General features: G+C 41.6%; 2 protein-coding genes across 5 annotated transcripts in view; both read left to right on the top strand.

Moving 5' to 3' along the window:
• Window positions 1-1536: 1536 nt before the first annotated feature.
• LOC308115846 (flavin-containing monooxygenase 5-like) lies at window positions 1537-7396 on the top strand. 4 transcript variants are annotated; one of them, XM_080473658.1, is made up of 11 exons: window positions 1585-1827; window positions 2540-2600; window positions 2950-3102; window positions 3198-3386; window positions 3546-3711; window positions 3987-4129; window positions 4950-5146; window positions 5782-5929; window positions 6014-6221; window positions 6291-6363; window positions 6454-7396. In XM_080473658.1, exons 3-11 carry the CDS (start codon window positions 2971-2973, stop codon window positions 6866-6868), a joined length of 1671 nt encoding a protein of 556 aa, XP_080329784.1. In that variant the 5' UTR covers window positions 1585-1827; window positions 2540-2600; window positions 2950-2970; the 3' UTR covers window positions 6869-7396. The 4 variants fall into 4 exon arrangements, with proteins under 4 accessions (XP_080329783.1, XP_080329786.1, XP_080329784.1 ...); XM_080473659.1 differs by having other exon boundaries at window positions 1600-1827; window positions 2507-2600; XM_080473657.1 differs by lacking the exon at window positions 2540-2600 and having other exon boundaries at window positions 1537-1827.
• Window positions 7397-11395: 3999 nt separating this feature from the next.
• prrc2c (proline-rich coiled-coil 2C) overlaps window positions 11396-18046 on the top strand; it is a 29866-nt gene continuing 23215 nt past the window's right edge. Inside the window, exon 1 of the mRNA XM_080473753.1 lies at window positions 11396-11768. The gene's annotated coding sequence lies outside the window, so the exon portion shown is untranslated. The remainder of the gene's footprint in view (window positions 11769-18046) is intronic.

Genomic DNA, 18046 nt, shown 5'->3' with positions numbered 1-18046 from the left:
ATCTTTTTCTTTTAGTTCCAGTAGTTCAAAGTATCATGGTATCGAAGTATCCGTGTTGTTTGATTCACAAGTGTTCTGAACTGCATGGTTGAAAACAGCTCATTTTATTTTAAAACCAAAGCAGTTTGGAAACTTGTGTAAATTGTTGTTTAAATATCATTGAAGTGACTTCACTTTGAATTAATCCCATCGAGCAAAGAATTCAGCACCACCAAACACACACGAGAAAAAAGAACGTTTGAGGCTGATCACTTTGCACATCAGCACATCTCCTTTCAAATGAAGTTGACAAAACTTTAAATTTTAAATTTCCCCTTAACACATATTTAACTGCAATTTGCATTCCAATATTCAATTATAGTCAAAAAGTTGAGCATTGAGAGAAAAGCCACAAAAAAGAGCATAAGAAACCTGTTATTCATTTCATTAAAATTATTATAGATTATATTATTCTGCAAAATATATATGAAGCTCATAAAGCAACATTACCGGTTAATGCCCAGAAAAGATTTGCAAAAATACAAAGTAACTATAACTTAAAGGAACCGAGATTTTCATAAAGCTAAGATTTAGGACCAAATTAATGGAACATCACAAATCTGTAAAAGGGGCCAATTTATGGAAAAGTGTAGACAAGGAATTAAAATAATATTAATCACATGCAAGATTCATAAATGGAATTAAAAACAGCATGCAATTTATATACAGAGAAAGGGAGAAATAGTATTATGTCACATTGTTGCCATGATAGAAAAATTGTGATAAGAGTGAGAGTGGCTGTGCTCTCAGGCATTGTAGTCATTTTGTAATGTTGTTCGTTTTTATTCGTATTGTAAATTGATTGTTTGTTCCTAAGGGGCTGGTTACATAAGTTTATTCTTCCTTCTGCTCCCTTTCATTCGTAGGTGTGGAAACTTTTGTTCTGTATTGATTGCTTTTTGTTTCCAATGAACATAATAAAAATAAACTGACTAATTGAAATTGGGCCAGTGCAGCAATCAGCAGCAACTATGCCCACCTATGAGTTGTAGGCGTGGTGGGCCATACTAGTCTTCAAAGGTAATTATTATTATTATTATTATTATTATTATTATTATTACTGGCAGTAGTAGTAGTTGTAGTAGTAGTCATAGTGGTGGTAATAATAGTAGTTAATAGTAGTGGTCCTAGTTGAAGCAGCTGTAGATAGTACTAGCAGTGGTGGTAATACTAGTCAAGTCACGTGGTGGTAATAGTGGTGGTAGTGGTAGTGGAAGAAGTAGCAGTAGTAGAAGTAGTGGTGGTGGTGGTAGTAGCAGTATTAATAGTAGCGTAGTAGTAGTAGTAGTAGTTTAAGTAGTAGTAGTATAGAGTATTAGGGTCACGGAACCAAAAGCAGTGTCTAAAACAATGCCGATTCTGACTTCAATCCCACAATAAGATTCAAGTTGGAACAGAATATATTTAAATACTTTTTAGTCGTGTAGGCAGTGACTTTTCTACATGCTTGAAGTATACGTGGACATGCAGGTCCTGTGCTGCCCGACAGAGGGTGCTGCAGCAGCAGCTTCGGAACCTTCTCTCCGCCGCCCTATAAGTATCGGAAGTACTGATATTCTTGTGCCGATGCACATCTCCGCTGTGGTTACACTGTGCAGACTTCTGCCAGTGTTTAGCAGAGGGGGGAGGAGGGGGAGGAGAAGGGAGGGGGCTTTGTTTGACTTTCCGTCCGCTGACGCTGCAGGGACTCAAGGGTCAGTTCGGGAGAACTGATGATAAACAAGTAACAACGCCCACTACTTCTCATGCAGACACCAGACACACGTCTTCTCTACGGGCTGCTCAACGGTGAGATCCAAACTTTTTACGCTCGTATACCTGAACTCGTTCAAAGTAGATGTGTGCAGTTTGTAGATTTTATTTTTGCTGCTTCTACGAAACACCATAGAAGAAGTAACGGTGATAACGGCTGCAGGGCGCTAATCTAACTTTTAAAGAGAACTGCTGGTTGTGTTGTTGTGGTTTTTTTCCACAACTGCGTATACTATTAGTTACTATCAGCGTTTATTTCATTTTAGTCAACAAACGTGGATATAAAGAAGGGATTTTGTCTATGTAGAATGAAATTACTGGCTACAAAAAAGCAACATAAAGGCTTTAACACTGTTTGTTTTTTGTTTTTTTTTATCGTGGTCATCATTTTATATAATGAAGTTTTGGACGTGATCAGTGTTTCGTAAATGACACTAATAGTAGATTGTGTGTGCGTGTGTGTTCGTGTGGGTGTGTTTGCTATGAACATGTTTGATTTCTCAACCTTGGCCCCATTGGGTGTGCATTGGGATTTCTGTGAACTGACCAGTAATCGCAGCTTGAATATGAAATCACTGCCATTCTGCATTTCAATGAATAACTGCCATTTAGTGTGAGTAAACTTTTTATCATAAGTCCCATTTATTAAATGGAAAGAAACTCACAGGTTTCCTCATGGGCATCATAAAGTGAAAGTCTGAGCACTGTTACCCAGATCACAAAGCACAGATTAAGAACCTTCCTGCAGGTGGTGAGCCCACGGGAAGGTGACGCCCTGCGTGGGAGACGAAACAACTACCCCTGAGATTGTGAGTCTCATGCTCTACCAACTGAGCTAGCCAGGGGACTATTTGTAATCAGTTTTGTGTAAATTAAAAGTGTAAACAATTAGTTCCAATAAGTTTTCTTGGTGAGTCCTACAGTTAAGAACGACTTTGAACCTCTTGTATTGTCTCTGATTAACTGAGGCAAATTTCTGGTGGACTCGCCCACAGTTACAAACATGCGCTGAAGGATCCTTCAAATAAAAGCGATTTGGTTGTAGAATGTGTCTTTCTGTGGTTTTCTTCTATGTAAAACCCTGCAGCCCCCCTCCTGGTCTCTGCCACTGATGAAGATCTTTCTGTGCATATTGACAACTTGTACGGTCTTGTCCAGTTCTCTACAAACAGCTGAAGAATGACTCGCCGTGTGGCAGTGATCGGTGCAGGCGCTTCAGGTCTTGCCTGCATTAAATGCTGCCTGGATGAGGGTCTTGAGCCCGTCTGCTTTGAGAGCAGCGATGACATTGGAGGTCTGTGGAGGTTTAAGGTGGGTGATGCAAGGCGCAGATTGGACCGACTTTCTGTTCGTGCATTATATTTCATCAGGATTGTTCATCTTTGCATCTGTCTCTGTGACCGCAGGAGACTCCAGAGACAGACAGGGCGAGTATTTACCACTCGGTCATCATCAACACCTCCAAAGAGATGATGTGCTTCAGCGACTTTCCCATTCCTGCACACTATCCAAACTTCATGCACAACTCACTGATCATGGACTACTATCGGATGTTTGCCGATCACTTCCACCTCAACAAGCACATACGCTTTAATGTGAGGATCCATTTCTCTCTACAGTAATGCACCTCATCCCTGTAACTTTCCAAAGACATTTAGTACCACAAATGACTGTGTATTCTGAGGGTTTAAATACAACACAGATAGTTCAATGTATCACAGTCACCAATCATTTCCCATCTTTCTTTGTTTCAGAATAAAGTCCTGCACGTGAAGAAGAGGACGGATTTCTCCAGGTCAGGCCAGTGGGATGTTGAAACCGAGAACAAGGACGGCAAAAAGGAGAAGCACATCTTTGATGCTGTAATGATCTGCATTGGGCATCACTGCAATCCCAACTTGCCCCTTGGGGACTTTCCAGGTAACATTTATCAGCTTTCATACATTTTCACTTTGTTTATGGGATTTCAAAGGGTGCAGATTGTGACTTAGCAGCATGAGGAGGAAATGATGTTGCATAAAAATCAATGTCATCAATTCACTGGAACTTTCTATAAACCATGCCAAAGGTGAATTGTGGGAGGTTGTCAGAGTTTAATGGTCTTTTACAACAGAAGTTCAGTGTGTTTTTCAAAACAGAAATCAAGGAACAATGTGTGATACAGTGTCAAACGGGTGTTTGCATTTTTTCCTCAGGCATTGACACTTTCAAAGGAAAGTATTTCCACAGCAGAGACTACAAGACTCCTGAGGAGTGGAGGAATAAGAAGGTCGTTGTGGTTGGAATAGGAAACTCTGGAGGAGACCTCGCGGTCGAGCTGAGTAGATTCACCAAGCAGGTCAGTTAGATGCAGTTGCATATTTCCAGACGGATGAGTTTTGAATCGTTTTCACACTGAAGAAGGTGATTAGAAGCAGCTCGACCGTTGTGCTCACATCCAATTTGTCGCATTGAAACGTAAATTATTTAGAGATGACACCGAAAGTGAACGCACTTGTCTGTCCATCTTGCATACCAGCTTTTTCAAGGTAGGACCGTGAGGAATTGAACCCCATCCCAGCTGAACTTTGGGCAAACAGAGGAGTAAATCGTGAGCACGTCACTGGTACATCAGTTTGGAGGTATTATTGGTGGAAAAGGTTTGAGCACTTGTACAAGTGGAATTTGTAGTTGTGTACCATGAGTTGTGTACTTCTAGAGGAGGTTTTCACCAGATGTTTCAGCGGAGTGCCGCGATGTGTGATTTGTAGTTGAAGAAAGCAAAATCTGTGACTCGTGGGGAAAAACTTCACATTGATACAGGTGCACGAATATGCTCTTCATCAGATTTAATGCAACAATTGTTGCAAAAATGTAATGAGCGTGTCACGTTTGTTTCAACGTGACACTTGTAAAATGCCTGTAATCAGGAATTTGTGAATGTGTACAAAAAAATTCAGTTTTATTTGTACAAACTCAAACCTTTTTCACCAATAATACCTCCATACACCACAGAGCTAACATATAGAGACAGGGGAACTGGTTACTAAGTATTTCACTATATTTTGGAAGGAAGCCAAAACCACTCTGACCAAACGAGTCCAAGCAGTCACAGCGTTCCCAACTTTCCTGGGTTAAAGGCAGAATTACTGATTACAACTTTTTTTTAATCTCCTCAGCTTTACCTGAGCACTCGGAGAGGGGCCTGGATACTGAACAGAGTTGGAGACCATGGATATCCCATCGATTTGTTTTTCAGCCGAGCAAATAATGCTCTCAGAAATATCCTTCCCTTCGGGTTTTTTTGTGATTTAGTCGAGAGCCATCTGAACACAAGAGTCAATCACACTCTGTACAATTTAAAGCCAAAGCACAGGTAAACTATTTGTACAGTTACTACTATAACTTCTAATGATATATTTGGATTACTTTAATTATCTTACATCTCAATCCTGGATGTCATTGAAATCAGTGATTCTTCTGGGTCAAGAGGGTTACTGGCTTGTTTTCAGTGGGTTGTGGGCCTGTGCTGAATGTTAGACATGAATTTCTTCATGTTTAGGGCATGTGTTGGCATGTAAAAGGATGAAGCCGTCAAAACCAAAGTGGCATGTGGGCTTATATTTTGAAACTAAATCACAGTAGAGATCAAGGTTCATATTTGTGCAGCGCTGTGAAGAGTTGAGAATTTAATTAAAACTTGAGCCGAAAATTTAATATTTCCATTTATACGTCCCCAGCTTCTGCTCAGTTTGTAATTTTTACGATTAAATGTGTATTTTTCTCAGTTTGCAGTCTGTAACATTCAATTAGACCGTTTCATTTTAATGAATTTGAGCATTTTTATGCTTATCGTTAGTTGGGTCATGGCTTATCATTAAGGAATGATGTGGGTCCTGAAGTAAGACCAGTTGGCAACCACTGATTTAAATTACCATCTTGCTTTAATGCTCTGTGAACCTACTGTGATATTGTATATCAAACTTGTCTCCCCCCCCCCCCCCCCCCCAGAGTGTTCAGCCAACATCCCACTGTGAATGATGACCTTCCCAACCGGATCCTATCTGGAACAATCCAGGTGAAACCTAACATCCGCAGGTTTGATGGCTCCTCTGTGGTGTTCGATGATGGAAGCATTGTGGAGGACGTGGACCTGGTGGTAGGTTTTCCTAATCTGTGTGCTTAGGCACGTTCACGCAATCAGCAAATACATTTATGACTCACATGACCCTCTGCTATGTAGGTATTTGCTACTGGATACACGTTTTCCTATCCATTCCTGGCTGAAAATGTGGTCTCTGTGTCCAACAACAAAGCCTCTCTGTACAAGTATGTGTTTCCTCCTGAGTCCGTCCACTCTACACTGGCTGTCATTGGTCTCGTGCAGCCATTGGGAGCAATTATGCCCATTTCTGAGATTCAGGCCCGGTGGGCCACAAGAGTCTTCAAAGGTAATAACATCTTTTGTCATCACATAGGTCTTTACAGAAAAAAAAATTACTTTGTCCTCTTTCAAACAGGCTGCAAAAAGCTTCCTTCCAAAGATGAAATGCTGAAAGAGATCGAATGCAAGGCAGAAACAATGGCTCAAAGGTACTGAAGTGGATTTACTCAATTGAATTGTGATCGTTAAAGTTTTGGTCCATTGCCACACTGTTCTGCATACGTTTACCTCATTTTCAGGTATGTTACCAGTCAAAGACACACCATCCAGGTGGACTATATCACCTACATGGATGAGATCGCAAACCTGGTGGGAGCTCGACCCAAACTCCTTTCAATGATGCTGACTGATCCCAGACTGGCGTTCAATGTGATCTTCGGCCCCTGCACGCCATACCAGTATCGCCTAAAGGGCCCAGGAAAGTGGGCCGGAGCCCGCAACGCCATCCTCACTCAGTGGGAGAGAGTGGCTGAGCCCCTGCAAACCAGGCTTAGAGAGGAGCCCAAAAAAAAGAGAGGCTTCAAGCGGCTCCTCGTTGTGTCCGTTGCTGCTGTGGGCTTGGCTGTCTATGTGAACAGGAGCAAGCTTCCAGCTGTTCTGCAGGATCCTGCTGCGCTGCTGGAAAGTATCAAAGGGTACCTGGCAACACAGTGATGCCCCACCAAAGCATTACTATCAGCATAAACGTTCTCTTAAATGCACCTCTAAACTGAATAAAATGCTAAGATAAGTATAATATACTAAGTCAGTGACACATTGTTGTGATTGAAATCATGGTGGTGTCAAGACTTATGTCCATGATATTTGTTCATTCATGTCCATCCAATTTGAAGAAGTGCATTGTCACAGTTGTTTGTGTTTAATTTCAAGAATGAAAGAGTCTATTGTTTTGAATTTATAGCAATAATCTGTAGTCTTGTATACAATGCATTTAAAAATATTGAAAAATATGTGTGTGATACTTTTAATGCATAACAATATTTTTGAGTCATATCATCACATTCTAATTAAATCATGTTTCATTGAAAAATAACTTTATATAAAAAATGTTCTGTCTTTATCTGAAGCTCTTTTTGTATGTCATATTTGTATTCTTCTTCTCAGAGCAGATTTTCTGTCTGTGGATATGTTGGGGAAATAATTATGTTGTTAATAAATGTCACATCTGTGTCCTACAACTGTATGTTTGTCAATGTTTCATATCGATAACATTTTAATTTGATCCCATGCATGTTAATCGTGGCATGTTTAGATGCATTCGTTACCTGAAGTGATGTTGACCATCACGTTGAAACACAACTGATGAACTAAAACATTTAAGTGAAATATTCTTTGAATCACAAATCAGTGAAGACGAACTGCAAAAAAAAATTAAAAATTTACAGTGAAATAGGTGAGCTCACAGTTAATAATAAATGGTTAAAGACACATTTTTAATGCAAAATTATTTAAATATAGTACAAGTACAAAAAGTTCTCTTTTATTGCTTATTACACCCGCAACAGCAGACAAAGTAAAATAAGGTGCGGTCAATAACTACCAGTGAGACGAGCACTCTGTTCAACTTTTGATAAATTATAACATTAAAAAAACATTTGATTTTGTAGCTTTGCCATTTCTAATTTTCCTGTGATTTAAGAAAGACTGACTGGTGAAGAACAGACAATGTGCAAGGTTGCATAAAAACAAAAAGTAAAGCAGCAATTGCCATCAAAGTAATACAGTATGTGAGAAATACACAGAAGCACACGTGGACTTTCATGACGAACATCTTTAACTAGGTCACATAACTTGTGCAAACCAGAGACAAGTGTCTGTGTGTGCGTGCGTTCGCATGGTTATACGTTGGTTAAAATAGTATGATAGAAAACCTTTTGGCCTACAATAGGTGATCCATTGATCCATGCTTGCTGTTGACTCTGTTAAAGGTTGAAGTATTTGCCCTCCCTGTTACGTGTTAAGCTGTCTACAACAACTCGGCCACAGTTTATCACAATTTGCTTATGTACAATATCACAGGATTAAGCTGAGGAATTTGTGGATTGGTTTGTTTGAATTGCAGTGCTATAAAATTGCTTCATGGCTTCACTTTTTTATTGTAATACAATCCTACTTGTCACCGTAAAGTGTAAACTACATTATGATCAAGGATGATCCCCTCAGCTTATCTGCATGTTATATTTTCTCGTTATGCAACAGACAACAAAAGTGCCACTTTCCTTACTAGTAGCCAACGAGGATGACATTGTCGTTTCATCCAGTGACCCAAATTAGCTTTTGCAGACCTTTGATCGGTCCATGAGGAAAAATTCTCATAGATTAGGAAGAAGTACAGGTGAAGGTTCAGCTCTTTTATTCCGTAGACAAAGTCGACTGAACACTTTGTGGTTGACTTATTTTCTTTCAGATACTGCTTAGGGCTTGTCTGCTTGATAAGCCCAAGGCTTTTCTAGCTATAAGACTATAGACTAAGACTATAAGACTACATGTACAGTATTTATATCTAACATACAGGCGAAGACTAGTCAATATTGAAATTACTGTCTTTCAAGTATCTCAAGCTATAATTATAAATTCAAAAGCACCAAACTCATAATGTGTTTCCAAAGATTTTTTTCACGACAATTAACCAGGGTTTAATGTTTGTGCAGAGATCCATCTATCTTCTACCAACTTAATATAATTTAGATTTGAGGGTCCAGGGGCCTATTACTGCTGACACTGATAAGAAGTCATCAATCCACCTCTATTAAAATAAACAAAACAAGTGACTGACAAACACACTGGAAACATTTTCAAAAAGGGAAACTATACATATTTACAGTCATTCACAGTAGTTGCACTGGCAGTGTTATGCGGTTTTATTGTGGCGGGCATGAATGCCCTGTGGTTGCTACTTCTTGAACGGAGGCTGCAGCAGTCGTCCGCTGAAGCAGTCGTCCGCTGAAGCAGTCGTCCGCTGAAGCAGCTGATTAGAGCGCCACAGTGTCGTGGAGGGGGAGAGGGACATTGTCCATGGTGGATCTCAGCTTAGCTAAGATCTTCATCTCACTCGCCTCCTTGAATGTCTCCAGGGTTCTCACCCAGGACAGAGCTGTCCTTCCTGACCAGACTGTTTAGCCTGCTCCAGTCTCTCTGTATCATCGATAAGTACCAGCAGACCACTGCATAGAAGATAACAGACGTTACCACAGTGTCATAAAATGTCCTGAGCAGAGCCCTGCGGCCTTCGAAGGACCTCAGCCTCCTCAGCAGGCGGAGTTGACATTGGCCCGCCCTTGTACAGGGCGTCAGTATTAAGTGTCAATGTCAGGTTTTTATTGAGATGAGCACTCAGGAGGGTCTACTATCTCAATCTCCAAACCCGGGATGCTCCCGATTGAGTTTTCTTCTGATGCACGTCCAACAAGGGCTATTTCATCTGAGAACTTCTCGAGGAGGCATCTGTCTGAGTTGTGGTGGACGTCCAATGTGCAGAGGGAGAACAGAAAGGGAAAGTGTACCGTGCCTTGAGGAACTCCCGTACAGCGGACCACCTTATCTGAGATGCAGCTGTGAAGCTTCACATACTGCGGTATGTTTGGTGAGGTAGTCAATACTCCATGAGGCAATGGCACTGACGACATGGGCTTCCACCAGTCAGCAGAGATGTCTGGATGGTGTTAAATGCACTGGAAAAAAAACAAAAAAAACTTGATCGTCACAGTGCATCCTGAGTATTCTTGGTGTGAGAATCTGTGGTACCCTCGGAAAACACAGGAAGAACATGAAATTTTTCTTTTGAGAGGTTTTCCTCACTATGAGAAGAAAGTGTTGACCACTTCACATAATGCCGATTCAGCAAGTACATTGTCTGGACTACTTTATATGATGATCATTTTTAAGAGATACATAATATTTCTTGAGGGTATATTTAAGTATATAACTTTTGAATTGAGAAAAAAAAAAAAAAAAACACTCCACCATCTTTGGGCACATAGGTTTTGCAGTTCCTACACGTCTACTCCGCCTGACTATAAAGTGACGAGCACCAAGTAGCCAATACCGCCACCTGGTGGTGGCTTGGCTTCAGTACGTGCCTGGAGTTGCTCTTGCGAAAGACCACATGCGACTGTATATATTTTTAGACAATGGTCTATTCGGTTTGGCTCCATATTTTAATGATGATCATTGTTTTAGAACACGTGAACTCATATCGTTAAACTAAGGGTTGTTTCTTCGAAAAACGTTGATTTGATTCCAGCAAAACGTGCATAATTTCGTATATACCTACTCACTGTACCACTGCATATTGCGAAGTGCGTACAGAGACAAAATCAATAGATATTATCTCAAAATCAGAAGCCAATACTGGTTTTGGGATTAAACATATTGTTCAGACGTGATTTCCCATAGATGTGAGAGAACAAGACAACGAATAATAAATCAGCAAGAGCTAGAAAAACGTATCATTTCCTTATTTTGATGTCACTGACTTACATCCTAGAGACACTGAGAGAAAGGAGGACAAAAAAAGTGAACTACAGACTGACTCCAAATTAGCCACCGCCCACGAGCTACCGGTAGACCCCGGAATGAGATCAAGCCACGCGTGACACGGTAACACTTGGGTTGCCAGGTTTAACACAGCGAGGTATGAATGTCATTCATGGGACGTCAAAGTATTTCCATCTGTGTGCTGTGATTGTGTTCATTTGTGTTGGTAAATAAAGCTAATTTGTTTGAAGAGCTCTGCGAATATAATATTGTACTTAGATATCTCGAATTAGAATGCATCATTAAAGGAGGATTAAATGTAGATTTTGAAATCTGATCAAAAGATCAAAAGATGTGTGGATGTTAAAAACTTTGAAGACCCCCTGCTCTTGATTAATTTGTCAATTTTGAATAGTTAAAAAGTGTCTTTGAGGCACATGTGGTGCTCTTAAAGCAAACCTACACTATTTATACTGACATCTAAATAAACCTTTGAACCTGACACTTTAAAATGTACATTTCATGAACTGTTTTAGTTTATTTTTTTCATAAATGGCAACATAGAATCTGCCTTATCAGATTAGTTGAACAGTATGTTCAGGGGTTAAACCCCGGACCTAGCCAATTAATTGTACCTGCACAGAGGTTTGAACGGAGGATGTCAGAGCGTACATCTGGCAACCCCAATGTGCCATATTTAATTGTGAGACAGGCCGCGGCGCGAGTGGGGCCTCACTCCACTGAAAAACGGTCTGGAACGAGATAACGGGCGGGGAGAGACACGGAGCCACGGGACCACCGAGAACCGGTTCCCCGAAATCGACGACTCCACGGACGAGCGGCGCGAAGCGACCGAGACGACCCGAGACGTGACGCCGTGCATGTGGAGAGGAGTTAGTCGGCAGCCAGCGAGTGGAGCGGTTAGCCGTCGTTAGCCGGACTGGGTTAGCAGGCTAGCTCGCTTTTGTAATCCGCCGGCCAGACGCACGTCCGTGCACCGCGAAGCCAGGCCGACTCCGGACTTCCAGTGAGGCCGGACTACACCCGGAGGGGACCGAGCAGGCACCGGCGCTGGCAGGTGGGTCCGCTCGTCTCGCGCGTTGAGCGCGAGAAGTTTCGACCGGCTGCCGAGGTGTTTAGCGTTCACACCGCCTTAGCTCGGTTAGCACACTTCGGCCACTGACGGGCTGAAAGTGGAGGCGATGGCGACTAAACGAAACTGTTCCACGATGCACGCCGGCGGCCTGCTCCCACACGGCACCACACTCCCCGGTGTGAATCACACGCGGGCTTATTGGCTTCAGTACGGTGATGACAGGCGCGTGGGTAACTTTTGCGGTGCTGGAGCGACATTTGAGCCCGGTCTGGTTGAGTTCGTGGCGGTGACGGCCTCGACTCTGCTGCCGGTATGAGCCACCCAGCCCACCACTAGTTTGAGTCACCGAGAAGGATGTCTTGCAGACCCGTCAATGGCAGTGCTCTTACAACCCATTTTAAACCGCAGAAAGTTTTAGTTTTTTTAACATTACTTTTTGACTATATTTCTGTCTTTGCGATCTGTTGCGTTGAGACGACCACAGTGATCTAATTTGTTGCCACGATAATCAACCCTCACAACAAAAGGTGGTCCTGAAAAACATTTTCACTGTCTGGATGGGGACATTGGGGATAAGCGGGGATCTAAATATTGTACTTAAACACCATAAAAGACTTGTATTGTCCCCACAGGTGGGTATGGGTCAGGGGGTGAGTGTTTTCTGTCAATGCATGTAAAATTAGGGCTTTCATCAAATTGGTGTCAGAAAGGCTAATATGATGTCCCATTGATTCCAGTGATACCAATTGATGGGTAGGTTCTACTGTAGATGACTGATCAGGCATCAGCATTAGAGGGGAGTGTCCTTTTGATGGTGCAAACTGATTTCTATCTGTGAGCAGAAAAGAAATCTGTTTTTCAAGAAAAGTCAGATTTAACATATGGACATTTTGTTTTGAAACCCCAACCTTGGCAGACGAGCATCCCCTACATGTTATAACACTTATGCATCCTACAAACAGTCATCCTTAATTTGTGCGTAAACGGAAATAACATCACCCCAATAATCGTGATGATCCAGCACTAAACCACCATGATTTTGTATATCTTTTACTCCCAATTTTTGTGTGATTTATGTTCAGTTTTATCAGAAATGAGCAGAGGCAAAGCCCTGCTCACAAATCCTAATCAAAGTGAAGATTGGGTACTAAATATGCTATATTGAAGCAGTGGTGGCCTACGGGTTATAGAAGTGGATTTGGGTTAGAGTTGATTGGAAGTTTGCCTATTTGAATCCCACAGTGGACAGATCACCACCATGTGTCCCTGAGCAAAACCCTTGACCCTCCACCCTCCTAAAGAGGAATAGGAAAAGATGAATGAATTATGGTTAGTTTTAGTTATGTCTATACACTCAATGGAAACTGTTGTGTCTATTTAGACATAACAATTTGTAGTTTATGTATTTGGTGTAAAATATTACTTTAAGTATACAATGACCACAATCCATCCAAGCACAAACACAAAAAACTAAATACATAAAAACCTCAAACTGTCATTGTACCTTGTAGTGGTATAACTAAAGGGGATTGACATAACATATTACCACAGTCTTTTTTTTGGGGGGGGGGGGGGGATTCCCCTAAGGGTTTGCACTGTCATTGTTCAAAGTAATATAAGCCTGTTCTTTCAGTACACATCATTTAGGCCATCTACATGACATCTCATTCACTGACTTCACTGTAGCGCTGGAAAGATCAGTCTCACGTCAAACAAAATGAGGTGCATGAACACTGGAGTGATGAAACCTGGAGTTAAAACCGCACCAATACAAATGTAATTTTTCACTGCTACAACAAACTTTTTTTGACTGCAAAAAAACACATAGAATTGTAAAAATGGTCAATCCTATGCAAAGCATAAAGCTCGTTGCTCTCTGCTGAAATGCAGGCTAAAGGTCTATCCCGTTGGCCACACGATGAAATAAATCAACTCCAATGAAGTTTAACATTTTATCAGCACTATGCAGTGGGGCTTCAACAAATAACTAAGTTGATTGTCATTTTGGCATTACGACGCCACGATATATCACAGAATCACGAATTCAGCACATTGCAAATGACTAAGCTGAAATAAATCACATTCCCTTGCACTGTGCGTCCATGCTCTACATGCAAACATATTTTTGGCCCATCGGATAGAGATTACTGCATTGAATGCCTCCGCGCTAGGTGAGTATATAAGGTTTACAGAGCTCAGTGAGCATCATGATTACAGAAGAGACAGAGGAGCAAGATAAATCTGGGCAAAGACGAACCTGTGGCTAAACTCTAAGACCCTCTTTAGAAACTATGATTGCCTTTTAGTTGCTCCTTTACACTACACTAGCATTAAAATCCCTTTATAAAGCATTCTTATGGTTTGCAGTGGCTGAGAATAAAGTCCAGTGTGTGACAAATATCATGATTGCAATGTTCAATAGCATTGCATATCACATGTGTTTATTTATCTTGCAACTACAAAGTTACCGGGATGCAAACATATTTACAGACAGATAACATGCATAATATTTTATTTAGATCATTGGCAGCAGCATAACAGTAATGACAGAAAAATGTTTTTTGTGCTGAGCATTCGATGGTTTTAGAGAATCTGTTGGACGATGCGGCTACATGACCGGTCAGTCACAGTTTATACTGAGGGATGTCGGCATCTCAGTTTAGAAACACTGATGGGATGGATGTTGCAGGGATGAACAGAAAACATTGTCACCTTTAGCCCCGTTTCCGCCGCACAAAAAGTGCAGGGATGGAGTTGAGCCGTACAGCAAAGCGTACCTAGAGTGCATGTCCACCGCAGAAAGTACCATTAAAATGTTGGCAGGTAATCTCAGCCGTGTGCAACCGATCTTGACCTTATGAATTCTCTGTTGTTTACATACTCCGCTGTGCACTAGTTGTATTTACTTTTTTTTTTTTTTTGGGCAGCCGTAGAGCTGCAGCAGCAACTTCCGTGTTGGTTCCGAGAGAGTGAATGCCGGTCGGCCCCGGTGGCATCGTCCCGGCTAAGTACTACGGCGGCACAAAGCCTGTCGGCTCCGGTCGTGTCAACGCAGTCCGAGTCCAATCGTCGCATTGCATTATGTCACACACACCGGCAGGTTCCGAAACTCCGGCGTCAAGGAACCAAAGCTCCAGAGCCAGCTTGTGGGTGCAGAAACGCGGTGGCCCGCACAATGGAACACCAGCCAGCGACGCAACGAGCAGACTCGGTAGTGCACCGGCGCTGTTCCAAACTGGCCGACGGATGTTCGCGGCCGCCTCAGTGCTCCGATCCCAGTTCGATATGGCCGTAGCGCCTGCTCCTGAGTCACGGTCTCCGTCCCTGCCTCACGTCTGCTCTTTTGGGACCACTGTGAAAGTTGCGCACCAAAAAAAAAAAAAACCCAACCGGTGCAAAGCTGAATAAGTTAACAGAGGATTCATACAGCCGACATATTAAAATATTGAGGCTGTGTAGTAAATTTCTGACCAATCAGCAGACGGCCCCTCAAAATCAGACCCATTCGGTTGTCCTGAGTACCCCCACAGAATGGCGACGGAAAAACGTCAACCTTTGGAGCGGTTATTTCTGTAAAATCCACAATTCTTGGGGTTGAAACCTCAACCGTACCGGACCGTCCTCTTCCATCCCTGCACTTTTTGTGCAGCCGAAACGGGGCTTTTGAGAACATGGGAAACATTCCTCTTTTCACTCTATTTGAGAGGCATTTTTGTTGTAGGAAAAGCTGATTTTGTTTTTCTAAGGAACACCTTTTGATGGTGCACATTTTATAAAGCACAAGTCACAGGGGACACAGGTGTTGAAACACTGCACTTGGTACATTAAAGATGCCTATCCAATGCTTTTATAGTTAGCTGTATTTCACTGTTTTTACTCTTCTATTGTAATTTTATTATTTTTTTATTTAGTCTTTTATTGTGAAGCACTTTGGCTTCAGCCACAGCTGTTTTAAAGTGCTATATAAATAAAGGTGACTTGACTTGACTTACAAATTCATCTCACTGTTGAGTTTGAGTCCGCTTAATCCACATGTCAATCATCCCTCCTTTTCAAATGTTTGTATCAAAGGCAAGCAACTGTGATGCGCGAGATCTGCATTGCCAGTCTTGGCTAAAAAACATTCTTAATTTCTGCATTTAGTGTAAAATAGTCCTGAACCTAGGATTATTTTACGCCATAATGGCGCAGCACTAGCTCCTACTGGATTTCCCACCAGCTGCTGAACGCTATTGCACATGCACAACTCAGTGCAGATGAAAGACGCTGCATTATGTTGCAAAAGAGGACTTTCAAACAATAGTTGACTTTAACATTTGTCAGTTGCTATCTTCATTGTTGGCTTTGTTAACTAATCATTGCAGCCCTTAAGATCCATTCAAGTATCTCAACTCAAGCACACTAACACAATCATGTTTGCTCTTGTTCTGGAGACACACTCCTGGATTTTTTTTAGCACAGTGAAAAAGAAATTGGAGCTTGCTTTGACTATAATGGTTCACAGGGTCCTGATGGAGGTTAGGTTTCACCGACTGAAGTTTAGTAGCACTGTCACTGATTTTGTGACGGATATTTCTTGCAAACTCTTGATCGTTCCAATAAAAAACACTTGAGAGGAGTCTGCTCAGTCCCCTCCACTTGCATCGTGCTAAATTTGCTCACTGGTTTTGAATCGGCTCTTCTCCGGGTGACTGTGGCCCCAGGTCATAGTCCCCAGAGATCTTAAGACTGAACGTGCTAACATTTGTGGTCTGTGTGTCTATAAAGTAGGGCTGTTTTGGAATTGACTCACCATTACCATGTCTGTTTTACTATTTTTTAAACATATCTTTGTGCCCACCTGCTATGTACCAAAGTTTGGCAGCTGCTATTAACGTGGTTTTCAACTTCAGCTATGGATTTTTTGCACTCTGAGCGTGCAACAGCACGGCTCTGCATTGCACTGATCTGGGACCGCTTATGTTGGTGGGACCAGTAGAACAGCACGTTGTTTGTGTTTTGTCACATTTTCTCACCCTGGAGAAAGCATTGTTCTCCTACTGACGGATGGAAGATATTTGTACATTCGTTTATTATTTTAAACTATTTTACAGAAAAAGTATGGCCTTTGTGATTAGTAAAGAAAAACATACATGCCAGGTTCTGAAAGCAGTTTTTTCTGTTCTTCAGTTTTAAGTGCTCCAATGCCAAATTGCAGATTGACCGAACTCATCAGAGCTGTCGGCTTCCCTCAAAACACACACACACACACACACACACACACACACACACACACACACACACACACACACACACACAATACTAATAAAAACAGAAATCTGGCACTGTTTCACTGGTCCTTCGTTAATAATAAATGACCTCTGTGTGACGTAGGAAAGACACTGCAGCCCTCAACGTGCTGTCTATCTTATCATTGGTACCACTCTCTAATTAATTTTATGGCTTTCGTTTGTCTTTCTACTCATTCAACCACATTTGGTTTTGTTCAGTACTCTGTTACCTCTACCACTCACCTTGCTTTCTGAGGTCATTGTTTTACTACAGTTGGAAGTTAAAATTTGTTGGCACATGGCCTCATCCCGATCAAAATTGTGCTCTTCGATGGTTCCGTATAGGGATGATATATCAACAGCTGAAGTGATTTCCTGCACTGTTGTCCACATGTGTTTCAAGATTCAGTGTTTAACTTATAAAGCTCAATAAGATATTTCCTAGAGTAAAAAAACATACTCTGTTGGTAATTGGACTCTACACGCTGCACTGTGCGTACTGTAGATTAAATGTTTACATTTTAATAAAAAAAATTAGACATTTATGTTTACATTTAAATATTTTCTCTTGAGTACACTGCACTGTATTGATGCCGTTTTAGTATTTACTGTTGTAACTAAACTGCTGTGTTCAGACTAAAGTCATGTTGTTTGTCATTTTCAAAATGAAAAAGCAAGTTCATATTTGTCCGACTGCATGGATTTATGATGGTAGACGTTGGGCATTAGAAGTTAAAGAAAATTGAGGGTGCCGGTGTAAAGAAATCGTTGCTGTCCCCTTGGCAACCAGATGTTTTTGTGAGAGATGAGGCAGAATCACAACATTCTTATTGGCACCAAGCTGAAGGCCTATTGATACTCTGTGAAAAGTTTTTTTTCTCTCCGTCAGCGAGAACATCCATCCATGTTCTATAGTGTGGGCTGCTGGAACGAATCCCTGCTGACCATGACCAAGGGCAGGATGCACCCTGGACAGGTCACCAGTCCATC

The sequence above is a fragment of the Lipophrys pholis genome (assembly GCF_963383615.2).
Source record: "Lipophrys pholis genome assembly, chromosome: 10".
Lineage (NCBI taxonomy): Eukaryota > Metazoa > Chordata > Actinopteri > Blenniiformes > Blenniidae > Lipophrys > Lipophrys pholis.
This window is presented reverse-complemented; position numbering and strand designations above follow the sequence as displayed.

Bases quoted from the DNA above. Each gene is read 5' to 3' on its own strand.
- LOC308115846 (XM_080473657.1), top strand. From the start codon at position 2,971: ATGACTCGCCGTGTGGCAGTGATCGGTGCAGGCGCTTCAGGTCTTGCC. The intron at 3,712-3,986 runs GTAACATTTATC...TTTTTTCCTCAG, and splicing joins GCCCCTTGGGGACTTTCCAG to GCATTGACACTTTCAAAGGA. The intron at 4,130-4,949 runs GTCAGTTAGATG...TAATCTCCTCAG, and splicing joins TGAGTAGATTCACCAAGCAG to CTTTACCTGAGCACTCGGAG.